The sequence below is a fragment of the Chiloscyllium punctatum genome, chromosome 10 (genome assembly GCF_047496795.1).
Source record: "Chiloscyllium punctatum isolate Juve2018m chromosome 10, sChiPun1.3, whole genome shotgun sequence".
NCBI lineage: Eukaryota > Metazoa > Chordata > Chondrichthyes > Orectolobiformes > Hemiscylliidae > Chiloscyllium > Chiloscyllium punctatum.
In genome coordinates this window covers 74736279-74752746 of record NC_092748.1, presented here as the reverse complement: position 1 = coordinate 74752746, position 16468 = coordinate 74736279, and the positions used below count along the sequence as shown (strand labels likewise).

The window sequence follows — 16468 nt, the reverse complement described above, 5'->3', positions numbered from 1 at the left end:
GAGGAGAGGTGCATAGACACCGGGAGAATGTGCCAACTCCATACAGACAGTCACCCAAGGGTGGCATTGAACCCGGGTCCAGGGCACTATGAGTGCTAACTGGTGAGCCACTGTGCTATCCCAAGTCAGCAGATTTGGGAAGGTTCTGAAGACATGCCTTTTCTGATATTGGTCTCTTACTTGGATCTCAGGTTGATATTCACTGCTGTCATTTGAAGATCAAGTTAGCCCTTGAAAAATAGGATCTGAAATTCTTTGTGAGGAAATCAAGTGTTTTAAAAGATTGAATTTACATTGAATTAAACAAACCTATCCTTTTTCCTTTCTTCTATTTGTTTCAATTACTTTGTCTCTTTCAGCCAGTAGCATACCTGATCCAGGAACATTTTTTGTTTCTTTCCTTGCCCAATTCCCTTTGGCACAGGAAGAATGTATTTTCTGTCATTTCAATCTTCTGCTGTTGATCCGATCAGAGTTTTTCATTTTATCTTTGTTCCATCTTCACTGAAAACCAATTGTATCTCTAATTTAGAATCATAGAAGTGTGGTAAAAGGCTGCATACTAAAGTAACAGTGACACTGTGGCTCAGTGGTTAGCATTGCTGCCTCGCAGCACCAGGGACCCAGATTCGATTCAAGACTCGAGCGACTGTCTGTGTTGGTTTGCTCCAGGTGCTCTGGTTTCCTCCCACAGTCCAAAGATGTTCATGTTAGGTGAGTTGACAATGCTGACTTGCCCATAGTGTTCAAGGAAATGTAGGTTAGGTGCATTAGTCAGGGCTAAATGTAGAGTGATAGAGGAATGGGATACTCTTCAGAGGGTCGGTGTGGACTTGCTGGGTCGATGTACCTTGTTTCCACCCTCTGTGTGAAAAAGTTGCCCCTTAGGTCTTTTTTATATCTTTCCCCTCTCACCCTAAACCTATGCCCTCTAGTTCTGGAATCCCTGACCCCAGGGAAAAGACTTCGTCTATTTATCCTATCCATGCCCCTCATGATTTTGTAAACCTCTATAAGGTCACCCCTCAGCCTCCGACGCTCCAGGGAAAACAGCCCCAGCCTGTTCAGCCTCTCCCTATAGCTCAAATCCTCCAACCCTGGCAACATCCTTGTAAATCTTTTCTGAACCCTTTCAAGTTTCACAACATCTTTGCCGATAGGAGGGAGACTAGAAATGCCTGCAATATTCCAACAGTGGCCTAACCAATGTCCTGTACATCTGCAACGTGTCCTCCCAATGCCTGTACTCAATACTCTGACCAATAAAGGAAAGCATACCAAACGCCTTCTTCACTATCCTACCGACGTGTGACTCCACTTTCAAGGAGCTATGGACCTGCACTCCAAGGTCTCTTTGTTCAGCAACACTCCCTAGGACCTTACAATTAAGTGTAGAAGTCCTGCTAAGATTAGCTTTCCCAAAATGCAGCACCTCGCATTTATCTGAATTAAACTCCATCTGTCACTTCTCAGCCCATTGGCCCATCTGATCAAGATCCTGTTGTAATCTGAGGTAACCATCTTCGCTGTCCACTACACCTCCAATTTTGGTGTCATCTGCAAACTTACTAACTGTACCTCTTATGCTCGCATCCAAATCATTTATGTAAATGACAAAAAGTAGAAGACCCAGTACCGATCCTTGTGGCACTCCACTGGTCACAGGCCTCCAGTCTGAAAAACAACCCTCCACCACCACCTTCTGTCTTCTACCTTTGAGTCAGTTCTATATCCAAATGGATAGTCCTCTCTGTATTCCATGAGATTTAACCTTGCTATGGAAGGTTAAATCAGGAGGGCAAAATGGGGACATGAGATAACTTTGGCAAATAGAATTAAGGAGAATCCAAAGGGTTTTTACAAATATATTAAGGACAAAAGGGTAACGAGGGAGAGAATAGGGCCCCTCAAAGATCAGCAAGGCAGACTTTGTGTTCTCCCATGGAGAACCTTGTCAAACGCCTTACTGAAGTCCATATAGATCACATCTACTGCTCTGCCCTCATCAATTTTCTTTGTTACTTCTTCAAAAAACTCAATCAAGTTTGTGAGACATGCACAAAGCCATGTTGACTATCCCTAATCAGTCCTTGCCTTTCCAAATACATGTACATCCTGTCCCTTAGGATTCTCTTCAATAACTTGCCCACCACCGAGGTCAGGCTCACTAGTCTATAGTTCCCTGGCTTGTCCTTACCACCCTTCTAAAACAGTGGCACACCATTAGCCAACCTCCAGTCTTCCGACACCTCACCTGTGACTATCGATGATACCAATATCTCAGCAAGAGTCCCAGCAATCACTTCTCTAGCTTCCCATAGAGTTCTAGGGTACACCTGATTATGTCCGGGGGATTTATGCACCTTTGTGTTTCAAGACATCCAGCACTTCCTCCTCTGTTTTATGGACATTTTGCAAAATGTCATCATCTATTTCCCAAAGTCTATATCTTCCATATCCTTTTCCACAGTAAATACTGATGTGAAAAACTTGTTTAGTATCTCCCCGATCTTCTGTGGCTCCACACAAAGGCCGCCTTGCTGATCTTTAAGGGGCCCTATTCTCTCCCTAGTTACCCTTTTGTCCTTAATGTATTTGTAAAGACCCTTTGGATTCTCCTTAATTCTATTTGCCAAAGTTATCTCATGTCCCCTTTTTGTCATCCTGATTTCCCTCTTAAGTATATTCCTACTTCCTTTAAACTCTTCTAAGGATTCACTCCATCAATCCTGTCTATACTTACATATGCTTCCTTCTTTTTCTTAACTAAACCCTCAATTTCTTTAGTCATCCAGCATTCCCTATACTTACCAGCCTTCCCTTTCACCCTGACAGATATATACTTTCTCTGGATTCTCGTTATCTCATTTCTGAAGGCTTCTCATTTTCCAGCCATCCCTTTACCTGCAAACAACTGCCTCCAATCAGCTTTCGAAAGTTCTTGCCTAATACCGTCAAAATTGGCCTTTCTCCAATTTAGAACTTCACCTTTTAGATCTGGTCTGTCCTTTTCCATCACTATTTTAAATCTAAAAGAATTGTGGTCGCTGGTCCCAAAGTACTCCCCCACTGACACCTCAGTCACCTGCCCTGCCTTATTTCCCAAGTGTCGGTCAAGTTTTGCACCTTCTCTAGTAGGTACATCCAGATACTGAATCAGAAAATATTCTTGTACACACTTAACAAATTCCTCTCCATCTAAACCCTTAACACTATCGCAGTCCCAGTCTATGTTTGGAAAGTTGAAGTCCCCTACCCCAACCACCCTATTATTCTTACAGATAGCTGAGATCTCCTTTCAAGTTTGGTTCTCAATTTCCCTCTGACTATTAGGGGGTTTATAATACAGTCCCAATAAGGTGATCTCTCGAGGACCTCCTTTTTAAATTCCTGCCTAACTCTCTGTAATCTTCTTTCAGAGTCTCAACCTTTTCCCTTACTATGTCGTTGGTTCCAATGTGGACAATTACCTCTTCCTGGCCCCTCTCCCCTGTGAGAACATTCTGTACACTCTCTGAGACATCCTTGATCCTGACATCATTCTGCTTTTTTGCTGTTGGCCACAGAAACGTCTGTTTGTACCTCAGACTAAAGAATTCCCTAACACAATTGATCTCTTGGAACCCGACGTACTCCTCATTGCATTAGAGCCAGTCTCAATACCAGAAACGTGGCTGTTCGGGTAACATTCCCCTGAGAATACATCACCCCCTATATTTTCCAAAACAGCATACCTGTTTGAAATGGCTATATCCACAAAAACCTCCTGCACTAGCTGCCTACCTCTCTTACCTTTCCTGGAGTTAACCCATCTATGTGATAGTATCTGTGACTTTCCCCCATTCCTATAACTGCCATCCATCACATACTGTTGCTGTTGCACATTCCTCATTGCTTCTAACTGTCTCTCCAACCGATCCATTCGATCTGATAAGATTCGCAACCAAAAGCAATTATGGAATATATTATCCGCAGTAAACCTTAAACTTTCTTTAAACTCCCACGTCTGACAAGAAGTACATATTACTCTACCAAAGGCCACTTTTGCTCTTTCACAATCTACAACCCAGAAAATAACATTATCTTATTCCTCTACAAACACTGTCCCTGGTTAAATTAATATTTATGGCTTATATTTTAAGTTTAATCAAGAGACATATCTTCAAAAACATATAGGAGAAAGTGAGGACTGCAGATGCTGAAAATGTGTTGCTGGCAAAGCGCAACAGGTCAGGCAGCATCCAAGGAGCAGGAGAATCAACGTTTTGGGCATGAGCCCTCCTTCAGGTTCATTCCTGAAACATCGATTCTCCTGTTCCTTGGATGCTGCCTGATCTGCTGCGCTTTTCCAGCAACACATTTTCAGCTCCAATAACATATAATCGAGAAAGAAGCCACACTGCTCACTACCGCAGACGTTTTGTAGGCTGCACTTAAAACAACGATTAACTTATCTGATTCTGTGCTGTGAACTTCGTCCAACAGTACCTCCAAGATCAGTTGTGAATTTCACTGTTTGTTAATATTCCTAGATGTACTCCCATGTCCAGCGAATTCAAACAGTAAAGGCAGTGTCAGTTTCATTCTCTCTCTCTCTCCTGCACTGACCTCACCATGTGCTTCCTTTGTCTGTTCTTCTCCCTTTTAAAACTGCTGTCGTTTTGACTTTTTATTTCCAAAGTTCCAAAACAATGCAACAGCATATAAAACAGTAATTGCTGTTCCTGGAATTTGAGGACCTAAAATACCTCAAAAAAGGAGCAGCTATTACAGCCAGAAAATTTTCCCATCCTCCATCTTCGATTCCCCAGGGTGTTCTGGAGATTTTGTTGATCTTTTAAAACTGGTGGCTGAGATTTGATTCTGGGATTCTTGACCCCAATCTGCATTCCCAATTTAGGCTGATACAAAAAGAACTCCCGACCTGGCCAGTTCCATAACCGGGAGAGACAGCTCTGAAATTTTGTGGAGTCAGGCCAGCTTTTTGAAGTGGTCATGATTCACAGCCCCTCGGAAATGTTGTGAACCATAGTCTTGATGACAGAACCATTTTGAAAGATAAGTTCAATTGGTCTTCACCTTGTGTAGTATTCTGCCCTATTCCTCTCCACCAATCTGATATGGCTCTCCTAAGTCCCAACAGAGCTATGTCTAGTTGCCCACACCCTCCTCCAAAGTCCTGCAAATATTGTATGCTAACCTATGGTGTTTTCATGCCCAATCACCTCATTGACACCCTGTATGGAGCCAGTGAATCCCATGGTAACAAAAACTGTCAATCTACCGGTGTCACAGCTATTCCAACAGAGTAATGGGTGACTAGGCTTTCAGACAAGTTTCATTATTCATTCTGTGACAGCAGCTGTCCATCACTGTGTTGAAATAGATGTATTCAAGGGTAATCATTGCCTGAAAGTTTCTCTTGGATTTATTCCTCAATTGCTCTAGTGTTTATTTATACAAATAAAAGAGGTGTGAAGCACTTGCATTTCCTTCTGTTGATTTTTTTAAAGGTCACTTTTATAGGGCTGTAGCAAGTGTGACTGTTTTAAGTGTTATGGACTCGGCCAGACCACTCAAAACATTCTTAAGCAGACAGCCCAGACAATAACTTTGCAATTTGTTTTGGTAAGTATACAGTAAAAATTACCCAGAGTAAGTTAGCTAGATTGACTACCAGGTTTTAAAACAGACAAAAGTGTATTCACAAAATTACACAATGAAACACAAAGAACAGAATAAAGAACCCCCACTTAACTCAGGCTAGTTCAAGTAGACTTAATTATGTTGTTCCGAATATACATAACAGTCCCAATAAGCAAACTCCCTTAAAAACAGTAAAAATGGAACAAATGCTTACAGGTTGAAGTTAGAAGGGCAAAAGGAGAGAGAGAGAGTTTTGCAGCCTGTTTACACACAACTGAACTCCTAACTAGTTCTGGACTGAACTGCTCAGCTAGAGAGCTGACCACTCCCCTTTCATTATACAAGTCATTTCTAAAACATGACCACTTTGGCCTGAAATCTCATCTCTTTACAAATAAACAAAAGGCCTCTCAAAATCCTTTCTCATCTCTGTACTAAACTAGTTATCTCGGATCTGGGAGGGTTTTATGATCCCTTTGGAAAGAAAACGAGGACACAGAAAAGGAACAGCTTTTAAAAAAAATGAGACAGCTTTGTAACATAAGAAAGTTTTATAAATCAATTTCTTAAAATGTGAAATTGGTTTTGTGGGGTTCATTAATTTGGTGCAGAATGTATCCACTCTGAAATGGCATGGAAATACCAAAGTTTGGAATGGAAGATATGGGGGGCTCAAGGAGTTGGGTAGCCAGGCTTTTAAATCTAAGTTATGGGTTAAACAATCAAAATCACTTTTAATTTATATTCAGAATTACTCGACTGATCTCTTAGTCCATTGCGTAGTATGACATTCATGTACTTCTGACTTGATGTACATTTGCTTTACTGAAGATGACATATTTTGTTCCCAATAACTAATAACCTCACTTGGATCATTTTAAAGAAAGTTTTTCGAGTGGCTGTATTGTACTGTTACTTTGCTTTAATCCCATTGATTATAATGTGAGGTGAAACTTATTTTCACCATAGAATAGAATCCGGCAGTGTGCGAATAGGTGATTTGGCTCATTGAGTCAGCACTGACCCTCTGAAGAGCATTCCACCCAGACCCCTACCTTATCCCTGTAATCCTGCATTTCCCATGGCTAATCCACCTAATTTACACATCCCTAGACGCTATGGGCAATTTGGCATGGCCAATCTACCTAACCTGCACATCTTTGGACTGTGGGAGGAAACTGGAGCATCTGGAGGAAATCCACGCAGACACTGGGAGAATGCGTAGACTCCACACAGAGTGTTACTCCAGGGTGGAATCAAATTTGTGTCCCTGGTGCTGTGAGGCAGCAGTGCTAACCACTGAGTCACCATACCGCCCTGGTAACTTCAGCCAGTTATCTCAGTTTTTCTCTCAATGCTGGACCTCATAGAATATGTGTTCACTGATTGGAGCTGTTAATCTGGTCCAATCAGGGAGCCCTAGCTGACAGATAAAAAGGTGAATCACAGAGATAGTAACACTCTGATAGCTGAGTCAGAGTGAGGCAGTACTAAGTCAAGGACTGTTCATGTATGAATAAAGGGTGACTTGGTGATTGGACACCAGCCTCTAGAGTTAATTCAGTAAGCTGTGCTGAACTTTCTGTTCATTTATTTTGTTTTTGTGCATAGCTACAAATGCTCTGCACCAGAAGTAGGAATTTATAAATTCTGTTCTCTTCCATTATTCATTCTTCAACATTTTTATTCATGAAGCTTTATTGCAAGTATTGAGACTTTAGTAGTAGTTTTCATTACATCATTTGTTTTGAACATATTTGCATATATACAAAGGCAAACTTCATTGTTTTGTCTGTCATAGGTGTATTCCTATCTGGTGGAAATGTGATGGACAGAAAGATTGCCGGGATGGATCAGATGAACCTACAACCTGCCCAACCCATTATTGTAGAATTGGACAGTTTCAGTGCAATGATGGAAACTGCACTACTTCCAACTCCTTATGTAATGGTTATCAGGATTGTGCAGATGGATCTGATGAAGACATTGTACTTTGTAGTAAGCATATCTTATTGTTGATTCAACATAAAGGCAAAATGGAGGAGTAGCGGTAGGCCTCTTGTCCCTTGGGCTGCCTGTGTCTTTCAATAATATTGTGCATGATCTGATTACTCCACATTCCCAACTATCCCAATGATCTCTTCATCTGCATCATTATCAAATATCTATCTACCTCTGCCTTTAAAATATTCAAAGACTTGGCTTCCACTGTCTTTGGACAACAAGAATTCCAAAGATTTGAGATCCGCTGTAAGAAAAACATTCTCCCCGTCTCTAACTTAAATGGGCAAACTTTTATTCTTAAATGGTGATCCCTAGTTTTACATTCTCCTGCAAGAAGAAACATCTACCTTGCCAAGACCAGTCTTATACATTTAGGATCTTTTACATTTCAGTCAAGTCACTTTTTATTCTTCTAAACTCTAAACTCCAATTCAAACCTAGCCTGTCCAGCCTTTCCATATAAGGCAACACACACATTCCAGGTATGAGTCTGGTAAGCCTTCTCTGAACTGTTTCCTTGGTTCCTAGGTTTCTAGGAGCTTCACTAAGAGCCTGACCACCTTCCAATTTTGACTGACACCTTCTGGTCATAACCTAGATATGGAAGTGAGAAAGTGAAGTTAAAATTTTCAGAACTTGATGTTTTGGCTTGTTGGTGGGATCACTGTGTACTCCAGCCCCCGTTTTCTAATTCCCACTGTATGTAAAGTTGCCATAGACACAGAGGACCATAGGGCTGCTTACTCATCAGAGAGAGATGACCGGTGGTAAGTTTAACTTGAGAGTCACTACATCTCTGACAAGGACCAAGGTTGAGGAGGTGAGCCTTTATGGTGACCTCAGCTGGTATAAGAATTGAATCCATGCTGTAGGTGATGCAGTACTGTATTAAAAACCAACTATTCAGACAACTGAGCTGGGTTATCCCACTAGCGTTAAAATGTTAATGAGTTGACAAAAAACTGTCAGTGAATCCAATCTGTAATTTTTTTTCTAGTCAATCATCAATGTGAGAACTACCAGTGGCAGTGTGTCAATAAACGCTGCATTCCTGAAGCCTGGCAATGTGATGGGGAGAATGACTGCATAGATAATTCCGATGAAGACCCTGCTCACTGTGCTTCCCGAACTTGTCATCCAGGCCAGTTTAAATGTAACAATGGTCACTGCATTCCACAATCCTGGAAATGTGATGTAGATAATGACTGTGGAGATTACTCCGATGAGCCCTTTGACGAATGCCGTGAGTATATATGAAGGAAAATGTACCTGAAATGAATAGGGCTGTATGCAGTTTATTGAGAGTACTATAACTGCTAGCAACAATGTTATATTATAAAGATTACTAGGCTGGATTTTTCTCCTGAGAGTAGGTTACAGCTGCTGCATCCACCCCAAGCAGGAGGAAAGACCATTTATTGAGGTTTTCATGGAGACAGACCTTTCATTGGCATAAAAGCAGGCTCCCTGTTCAATTAAAGGTGGCACACAAGGTCTCCAAGTGAAAGGTGAATTACATAGAAGAATACAGCGCAGTACAGGCCCTTCGGCCCTCGATGTTGCGCCGATCAAAGCCCACCTAACCTACACTAACCCACTATCCTCCATATACCTATCCAATGCCCGCTTAAATATCCATAAAGAGGGAGAGTCCACCACTGCTACTGGTAGGGCATTCCATGAACTTACAACTCGCTGAGTGAAGAACCTACCCCTAACATCAGTCCTATATCTACCCCCCCCTTAATTTAAAGCTATGCCCCCTTGTAATAGCTGAATTAAAAGGCTTTCAGTTTTAGAAGAATCGCAGCCCGCCGTGGGTGATCACTAACAGAGAGGATAATTCAACATGGAGACATCCTGTTACCAGCCTTTCTTCAATCCTAAATTTATGAAACCGATGCAGCAGCTCGGCAGTCAATGTTAGAGGGCAGGTGCATGGTGGTGCTAGTAGTGGTAGTGGTGGTGGGGTGGGCAAGGGGTGTTGGATAGATGATGGTGTGCTGCACCAGGCAGATGAGTTGGGCTGTAGAAGCGCTGTCTCCCATAGTCTGCCACTGGGTACTGAGTGTCTGGTAGTTATCTCCAGGCAGTTGTACAGCTTCTCCTGGCATGCTGGGAAACTGGAGATAGAGTCAGCCAACTTTAATTTCAATTAAAAAAGGTCTTCATCAGCCTAACCAGCTAACTGTCTCATGAGGCAGGTAGCTTTGCTCACCTCAAACCTACCTGGCAATGGCAGAAATTGGCATGTAGCTGACACTGGTTCCTTGGGAAACAATTTTGTCCTCACTTGGGCCCAAAAGCTCAGCCCAATATATCTGTCAACATGTGTATGTCCATTATATCATAAATTTAAAATGTGTTTTCTGGCTTGGAAATATATTGCTGTTCCTTCATTGTCACTGACTCAACAGCCTCGAAGTCTCTCCCTTCAGCATTGTGGGTCGACATGCACTAAATACACTGCAGTGGATCAGAAAGAATATTCACTGCCATCTTGCTCAAGGGCAATTCAGGGATGGGCAATAAACATCCATTTACCCTGCAGGAATAATAACAATATAGCCTGTGCATCTTACTCAATTAAAAATCTATGTTGGCATTCATTACAGAGAAATGTAGAGTATGTGTTCTAAAGTAACCACATTTGTCCGGTTTTAACAATGAGCAGCTTAATGGCACGGCCCATCTGATGTGTATTTCAAGGCCGGGTCTCTCACATTTGATTGTGGTCGATGGGAAAAACAGCAGTTCCTTGACAAAGTTAAATAATGGTTTTGTTTGGGACAGTGAAAGGAGTTAGAGTAGAAAGAGAGGTCATTGCAAGCAGAAAGGTACAGGTGGACTGATATGATTGTTCCTCTTTGTCTCACATGTTTCTTAAAAATAAAAACTTTTAAGTTAGCAAGCCTTGTGGAGCCGTGAAGCACTCCCTTTGAGAACTGGTGATTAGGCTGCCTGATGTCTGGGAGTAGTTGATATGGAGGATATAGTACAGGTAACACCAATTGTAACTTGAAATCAACAAGTTGCATATATCAGGATAGGTGGAACCCAGCACTGACCATAAAAAGGCTCCCAAAAGAAGAAATATATAGCAAAACTATAACTATAAGCAGTCACCAGGTGGCAGCATATGATCAGTGAACTATAATATTTCTCATATTAATACTTTCTTATTTCAGATGGGGTCAACTACTCCTGCGATAACCACACCGAGTTTGCCTGTCAAACAAATTACCGTTGTATTCCTAAGTGGGCTGTATGCAATGGCTATGATGACTGCCGGGACAATAGTGATGAGCAAAATTGTGGTATGTCAGGAAAAATGGGGCACATTTGCAAAGTATCTCATTTAAATCCTTCAATTATTTATTTTTGGCTTGCTCTGGCTGAAAAATAGAATTAATGATGATCAGGAAAGAGAGAATTTTCATTGCAGGGGTGCAGGCTGCAGTCCAACCTGCCATCTTGAGAAGGAGATTGGAGACAGCCACAGGAGCTATTGCTCTCAGTCGTAAACTGTTTAAAAGTCCTCTCTTGTTGCTGTGAGATTTTGTCAACACCCCTCAGGCTCCACACTCTCCCCATGCCTCAGCCATGCCATATTATGCCCTTTGACCCAAACCCATGCCCCCTCATGCCACCATGCCAGACTACAACCACCACTCACTCCATACCCATGGCCCCCACTCTAGAATATGCTCTTCCAGGCCCATTCACTCACGAAGCACTGTACAGACAAAGAATGAAGCATTAATGACAATGGAGTGTGTTTACAAACAACTTTGGGAGTGCAGCCCATACTCAAATAAAGGCACGCTTGAAAACTAGAAAACTAAGGACAGGTATTGGGAATACCAGAAAGGGGACATATTCATTTTTAATGGGCTTTTAACGCTATGACACTGCAGATGAACGTCAACAAACATTAGACATTAAAGGATTGCTTGTACAGAGTCTCAGGACTATATAACTCTGGTTAGTGTTTTATGTCAGCTGTTCTGTTTGGTCTGGGGCATTCCTGCCTGACCCTTCTAGATGATAATAAAGGACTCAAGTTAACATCTGAAGTTCTCTATTAACTCTGCACTGGGACATATACTATGTTTGAAATTGTTGTGGAATGAACAATCAGCACAAACACTAGAACTGCACAGTTGCTGATATCTTCTGCTGACACTAGATGGCCCTCCAGCTCAGAAGCAGTAGCAGGATGTCTTTGAAGGTAAATGAGAGTCGGAGTGCCCCATGATAGAGGCATTCTCCCCAGATTTGTGCAATTAAAATCGAAATTGGTGTCAACACCTGAATCACTGCTTGCTTGGAGTGTAGGGTATTGCAGGGAGAGAAGTGGAGAAGCAAAACCTCTCATAGCAACCTCAGGGACACTGACTTGAAAGTGCCAGTCAATCTCTGATAATGGGCCTTGATTGGATATTAAATGGGTGAATTGATTACTAACCTCCTTCCTTGAATCTGGGAACTGGACCTTGGTGGGAGAAAGGGAGTAGACGTGTGGAACTAACACACTGACCATCGCCATGTCATCTACTTCTGTCATGATTTGGAGATGCCGGTGTTGGACTGGGGTGCACAAAGTTAGAAATCACACGACACCAGGTGATAGTCCAACAGGTTTAATTGGAAGCACTAGCTTTCAGAGTGACGCTCCTTCATCAGATGGTTGTGGAGTACACAATTGTAAGACACAGAATTGATAGCAAAAGTTTACAGTGTGATGTACCTGAAATTATACATTGAAAAATATCTTGATTGTTTGTTGAGTCTCTCATCTGTTAGAATGACCATGATACTTCTTACATATGTAAATCCCAAAATTCTTTTTAAAAGTTACATTCTCAGGTTAACTGTAACAATTGGTGTCAGCTCAGATAATATGTTGAAGGTGTTAAGTCCCCTATGTGCTGTTGTCTATGGCATACTGTTTAGACTGATTCTAATCTTAAAAATGAGTTAACAGAGTCTTACATGGATTCATGCAGTTTTGAGCAAAGTACAAACGAATGTGTATGTGTGCATGTGGGTTTGTGTGTGTATGTGTTGTCTGGGGTGGGGAGTTGTGAGTGTCTGCAAGAGAGAGTGTATATGTAGTGTGTGAATGTTAAGGGATCTAAGTGTGTGTGTGTGTCCCCTATGGGTACCGAACTTAGCTATCAACCTCTGCTAAGCCACTTTTCGCTACTGTCTGTCCTAAAGTCCGCCTTGGAGGATAGTCACCCGAAGGTCCGAGGTCAAATGTCCTGGACCGCTGAAGTGTTCCCCAACTGAGAGGGAACACTCCCAGTTGAATGTGGTGCCCATTCGTTCATTGCCGTAGTCTCTGCTTGGTTTCACCAATGTACCGTGCCTCAGGGCATCTTTACTTGCAGCGTATGAGATAGACAACATTGGCTGAGTTGCATGAGTACCTGTCACGTACATGGTGGGAGGTGTCCCCACGAGTAATGATGGTATCCATGTCCACACTCTGACACATCTTGAGATGCCTACCGTGACAGGGTTGTATGGAGTTGTCCTGAAAGCTGGGCAGCTCGCTATGAATAATGATCTGTTTGAGGTTTGGTGGTCCAGGATATTCAACCTCAGAACTTTGAGTGACCATCCTCCAAGGTGGACTTCAGGACAGGCAGCAGTGAAATGTGGCCGAGCAGAGGCTGATAGCTATGTTCCATACCGATAGGGAGGGCCTCAACTGGGACCTTGGGTTCATGTCACATTACAGGTGATCACCATTGCTATATATACATATACACACACACAAACTCACACACACAGATACGCACACAGACACTGTCACACACTCCTACTGATACACACACTCCCACACTCTCACATGCACCGTCTAACAGACTTAGACCCCATTACACTCACACACACATACACTCTCTCTTACAGACACTCACAACCCTGCACCCCAGACACACACACACACACACTCTCCTACAGACGCACACTCTCACATGTACCCTCTAACAGACTTAGACCCCCTTTACACTCACACACATACGTATACACTCTCTCTCACAGACACTCACAACCCCCACCCCAGACACACAAACACGCCTGGGGCTTAGATTAGAGTGATGCTGGAAAAGCACAGTTCAGGCAGCATCCGAGGAACAGGAAAATTGACGTTTCAGGCAAAACCCCTTCATCAGGACTAATGGCAGGGAGCCTCCAGGGTGGAGAGATAAGTTTTGGGAGGATGGGAGGCAGGGGGTGGGGTTGGGGAGAAGGTAGCAAAAAGAGTACAATAGGTGAAGGGGAGTGGGGATGGAGGTGATGGGTTAGAGAGGAGGATGGGGGAAGGTAGCAAAGAGTATAATGGGTGAATGGGGGTGGGATGGAGGTGATAGGTCAGAGAGGAGAGTGGAGCGGATAGGTGGGAAGGGAGATTGGCAGGTAGGACAGGTCATGGGGTCAGTGCTGAGCTGGAAGGTTGGAACTGAGGTAGGGTGGGGGGAGGAGAAATGAGGAAACTGGTGAAGTCCACATTGATGCCCCTGGAATTGAAGTGTTTCGAGGCAGAGGATGAGGCGGGTGGTGAGGGAGTAGCGGTGGAGGAGGCCCAGGACCTGCATGTCCTTGGCAGAGTGGGAGGGGGAGTTGAAATGTTGGGCCACAGGGCGGTGGGGTTGATTGGTGTGGGTTTCCCGGAGATGTTCCCTAAAGCGCTCTGCGAGGCATCTAGTCTCCCCAATGTAGAGAAGGCCGCATCGGGAGCAACGGATACAATAAATGACATTGGTGGATGTGCAGGTGAAACTTTGATGGATGTGGAAGGCTCCTTTGGGGCCTTGGATGGAGGTGAGGGCGGACACATACACTTCCCCACTCTCACATGCACCTCTCACAGACTTAGACCCCCTTACACTCACATATCCACTCTCTCTCACAGACACAACCCCCCACCACACGCACGCACATGCACACACACATATAAAAACCCACATGCACAAAGATATTTGTGGGGTGAATTTGTATTTGCCGAGTTACATTGTACTTTGCTCAAAAACTGCATGAATCCATGTAAGCTTCTGTTAACTCATTTTTTTTAAGATTAGAATTAGTCTAAACAGTATGGCACAGGTGGCTTTTGTGTGGAGCCGTAGAAAATGGGGGAGATACAAAACAAATATTTTGCATCAGTATTTACTGTAGAAAAGGACATGGAAGATATAGAATGTAGGGAAATAGATGGTGACATTTTGAAAAATCTCCATATTACAGAGGAGGAAGTGCTGGATGTCTTGAAATGCATAAAGGTAGATAAATCCCCAGGACCTGATTAGGTGTACCCTTGAACTCTGTGGGAAGCTAGGGAAGTGATTGCTGGGCTTCTTGCTGAGATATTTGTATCATTGATTGTCACAGGTAAAGTGCCGGAAGACTGGAGGTTGGCTAACGTGGTGCCACTGTTTAAGAAAGATGGTAAGAACAAGTCAGGGAACAATAGACCAGTGAGCCTGATGTCGGTGGAGGGCAAGTTGTTGGAGGGAATCCTGAGGGACAGGATGTACATGTATGTGGAAAGGCAAGGACTGATTAGGGATAGTCAACATGGCTTTGTGTGTGGGAAATCATGTCTCACAAACTTGATTCGAGTTTTTTGAAGAAATAACAGAGGATTGATGAGGGCAGAGCGATAGATGTGATCTATATGGACTTCAGAAAGGCGTTCCACAAGGTTCCCCATGGGAGACTGGTTAGCAAGGTTAGATCTCCCAGAATACAGGGAGAACTAGCCAATTGGATACAGAACTGGCTCAAAGTTAGAAGACAGAGGGTGGTGATGGAGGGTTGTTTTTCAGACTGTGACCAGTGGAGTGCCACAAGGATTGGTGCTGGGTCCTCAACTTTTCATCATTTATATAAAAGATTTGGATGTGAGCATAAGAGGTATAGTTAGTAAGTTTGCAGATGACACCAAAATTGGAGGTGTAGCGAGGAAAGTTACCTCAGATTACAACACGACCTTGACCAGATGGGCCAATGGGCTGAGAAGTGGCAGATCGAGTTTAATTCAGATAAATTTATGGTGCTGCATTTTGGGAAAGCAAATCTTAGCAGGACTTACACACTTAATGGTGAGGTCCTAGGGAGTGTTGCTGAACAAAGAGACCTTGGAGTGTAGGTTCATAGCTCCTTGAAAGTGGAGTTGCAGGTTGATAGGATAGTGAAGAAGGTGTTTGGTATGCTTTCCTTAATTGGTCAGAGTATTGAGTACAGGAGTTGAGAGGTCATGTTGCGGATGTACAGGGCATTGGTTAGGCCACTGTTGGAATATTGCGTGACATTCTGGTCTCCTTCTTATCGGAAAGATGTTGTGAAACTTGAAAGGGTTCAGAAAAGATTTACAAGGATGTTGCCAGGGTTGGAGGATTTGAGCTATAGGGAGAGGCTGAACAGGCTTGAGCTGTTTTCCCTGGAGCATCCGAGGCAGAGGGGTGACCTCATAGAAGTTTATAAAATCATGACGAGCATAGATAGGATAAATAAACAAAGTCTTTTCCCTGGGGTGGGAGAGTCCAGAACTAGAGGGCATAAGTTTAGCGTGAGAGGGGAAAGATATAAAAGAGACCTAAGGAGCAACTTTTTCACGCAGAGGGTGGTACATGTATGGAATGAGCTGCCAGAGGATGTGGAGGAGACTGGTACAATTACAACATTTAAGAGGCATTTGGATGGGTATATGAATAGGAAGGGTTTGGAGGGATAAGGGCCTGGTGCTGGCAGTTGGGACTAGATTGGGGTGGGACATCTGGTCGGCATGGATGGTTGTACCGAAGGG

The 16468-nt window shown here is 43.2% G+C and overlaps 1 protein-coding gene across 3 annotated transcripts in view; it reads left to right on the top strand.

Moving 5' to 3' along the window:
- lrp2a (low density lipoprotein receptor-related protein 2a) overlaps positions 1-16468 on the top strand; it is a 346919-nt gene that overhangs the window by 232580 nt on the left and 97871 nt on the right. For all 3 annotated transcript variants that reach the window (XM_072579538.1, XM_072579537.1, XM_072579536.1), the window contains 3 exons: positions 7448-7644; positions 8648-8893; positions 10839-10967. In XM_072579538.1, the coding sequence (XP_072435639.1) occupies positions 7448-7644; positions 8648-8893; positions 10839-10967 (572 nt within the window). The remainder of the gene's footprint in view (positions 1-7447; positions 7645-8647; positions 8894-10838; positions 10968-16468) is intronic.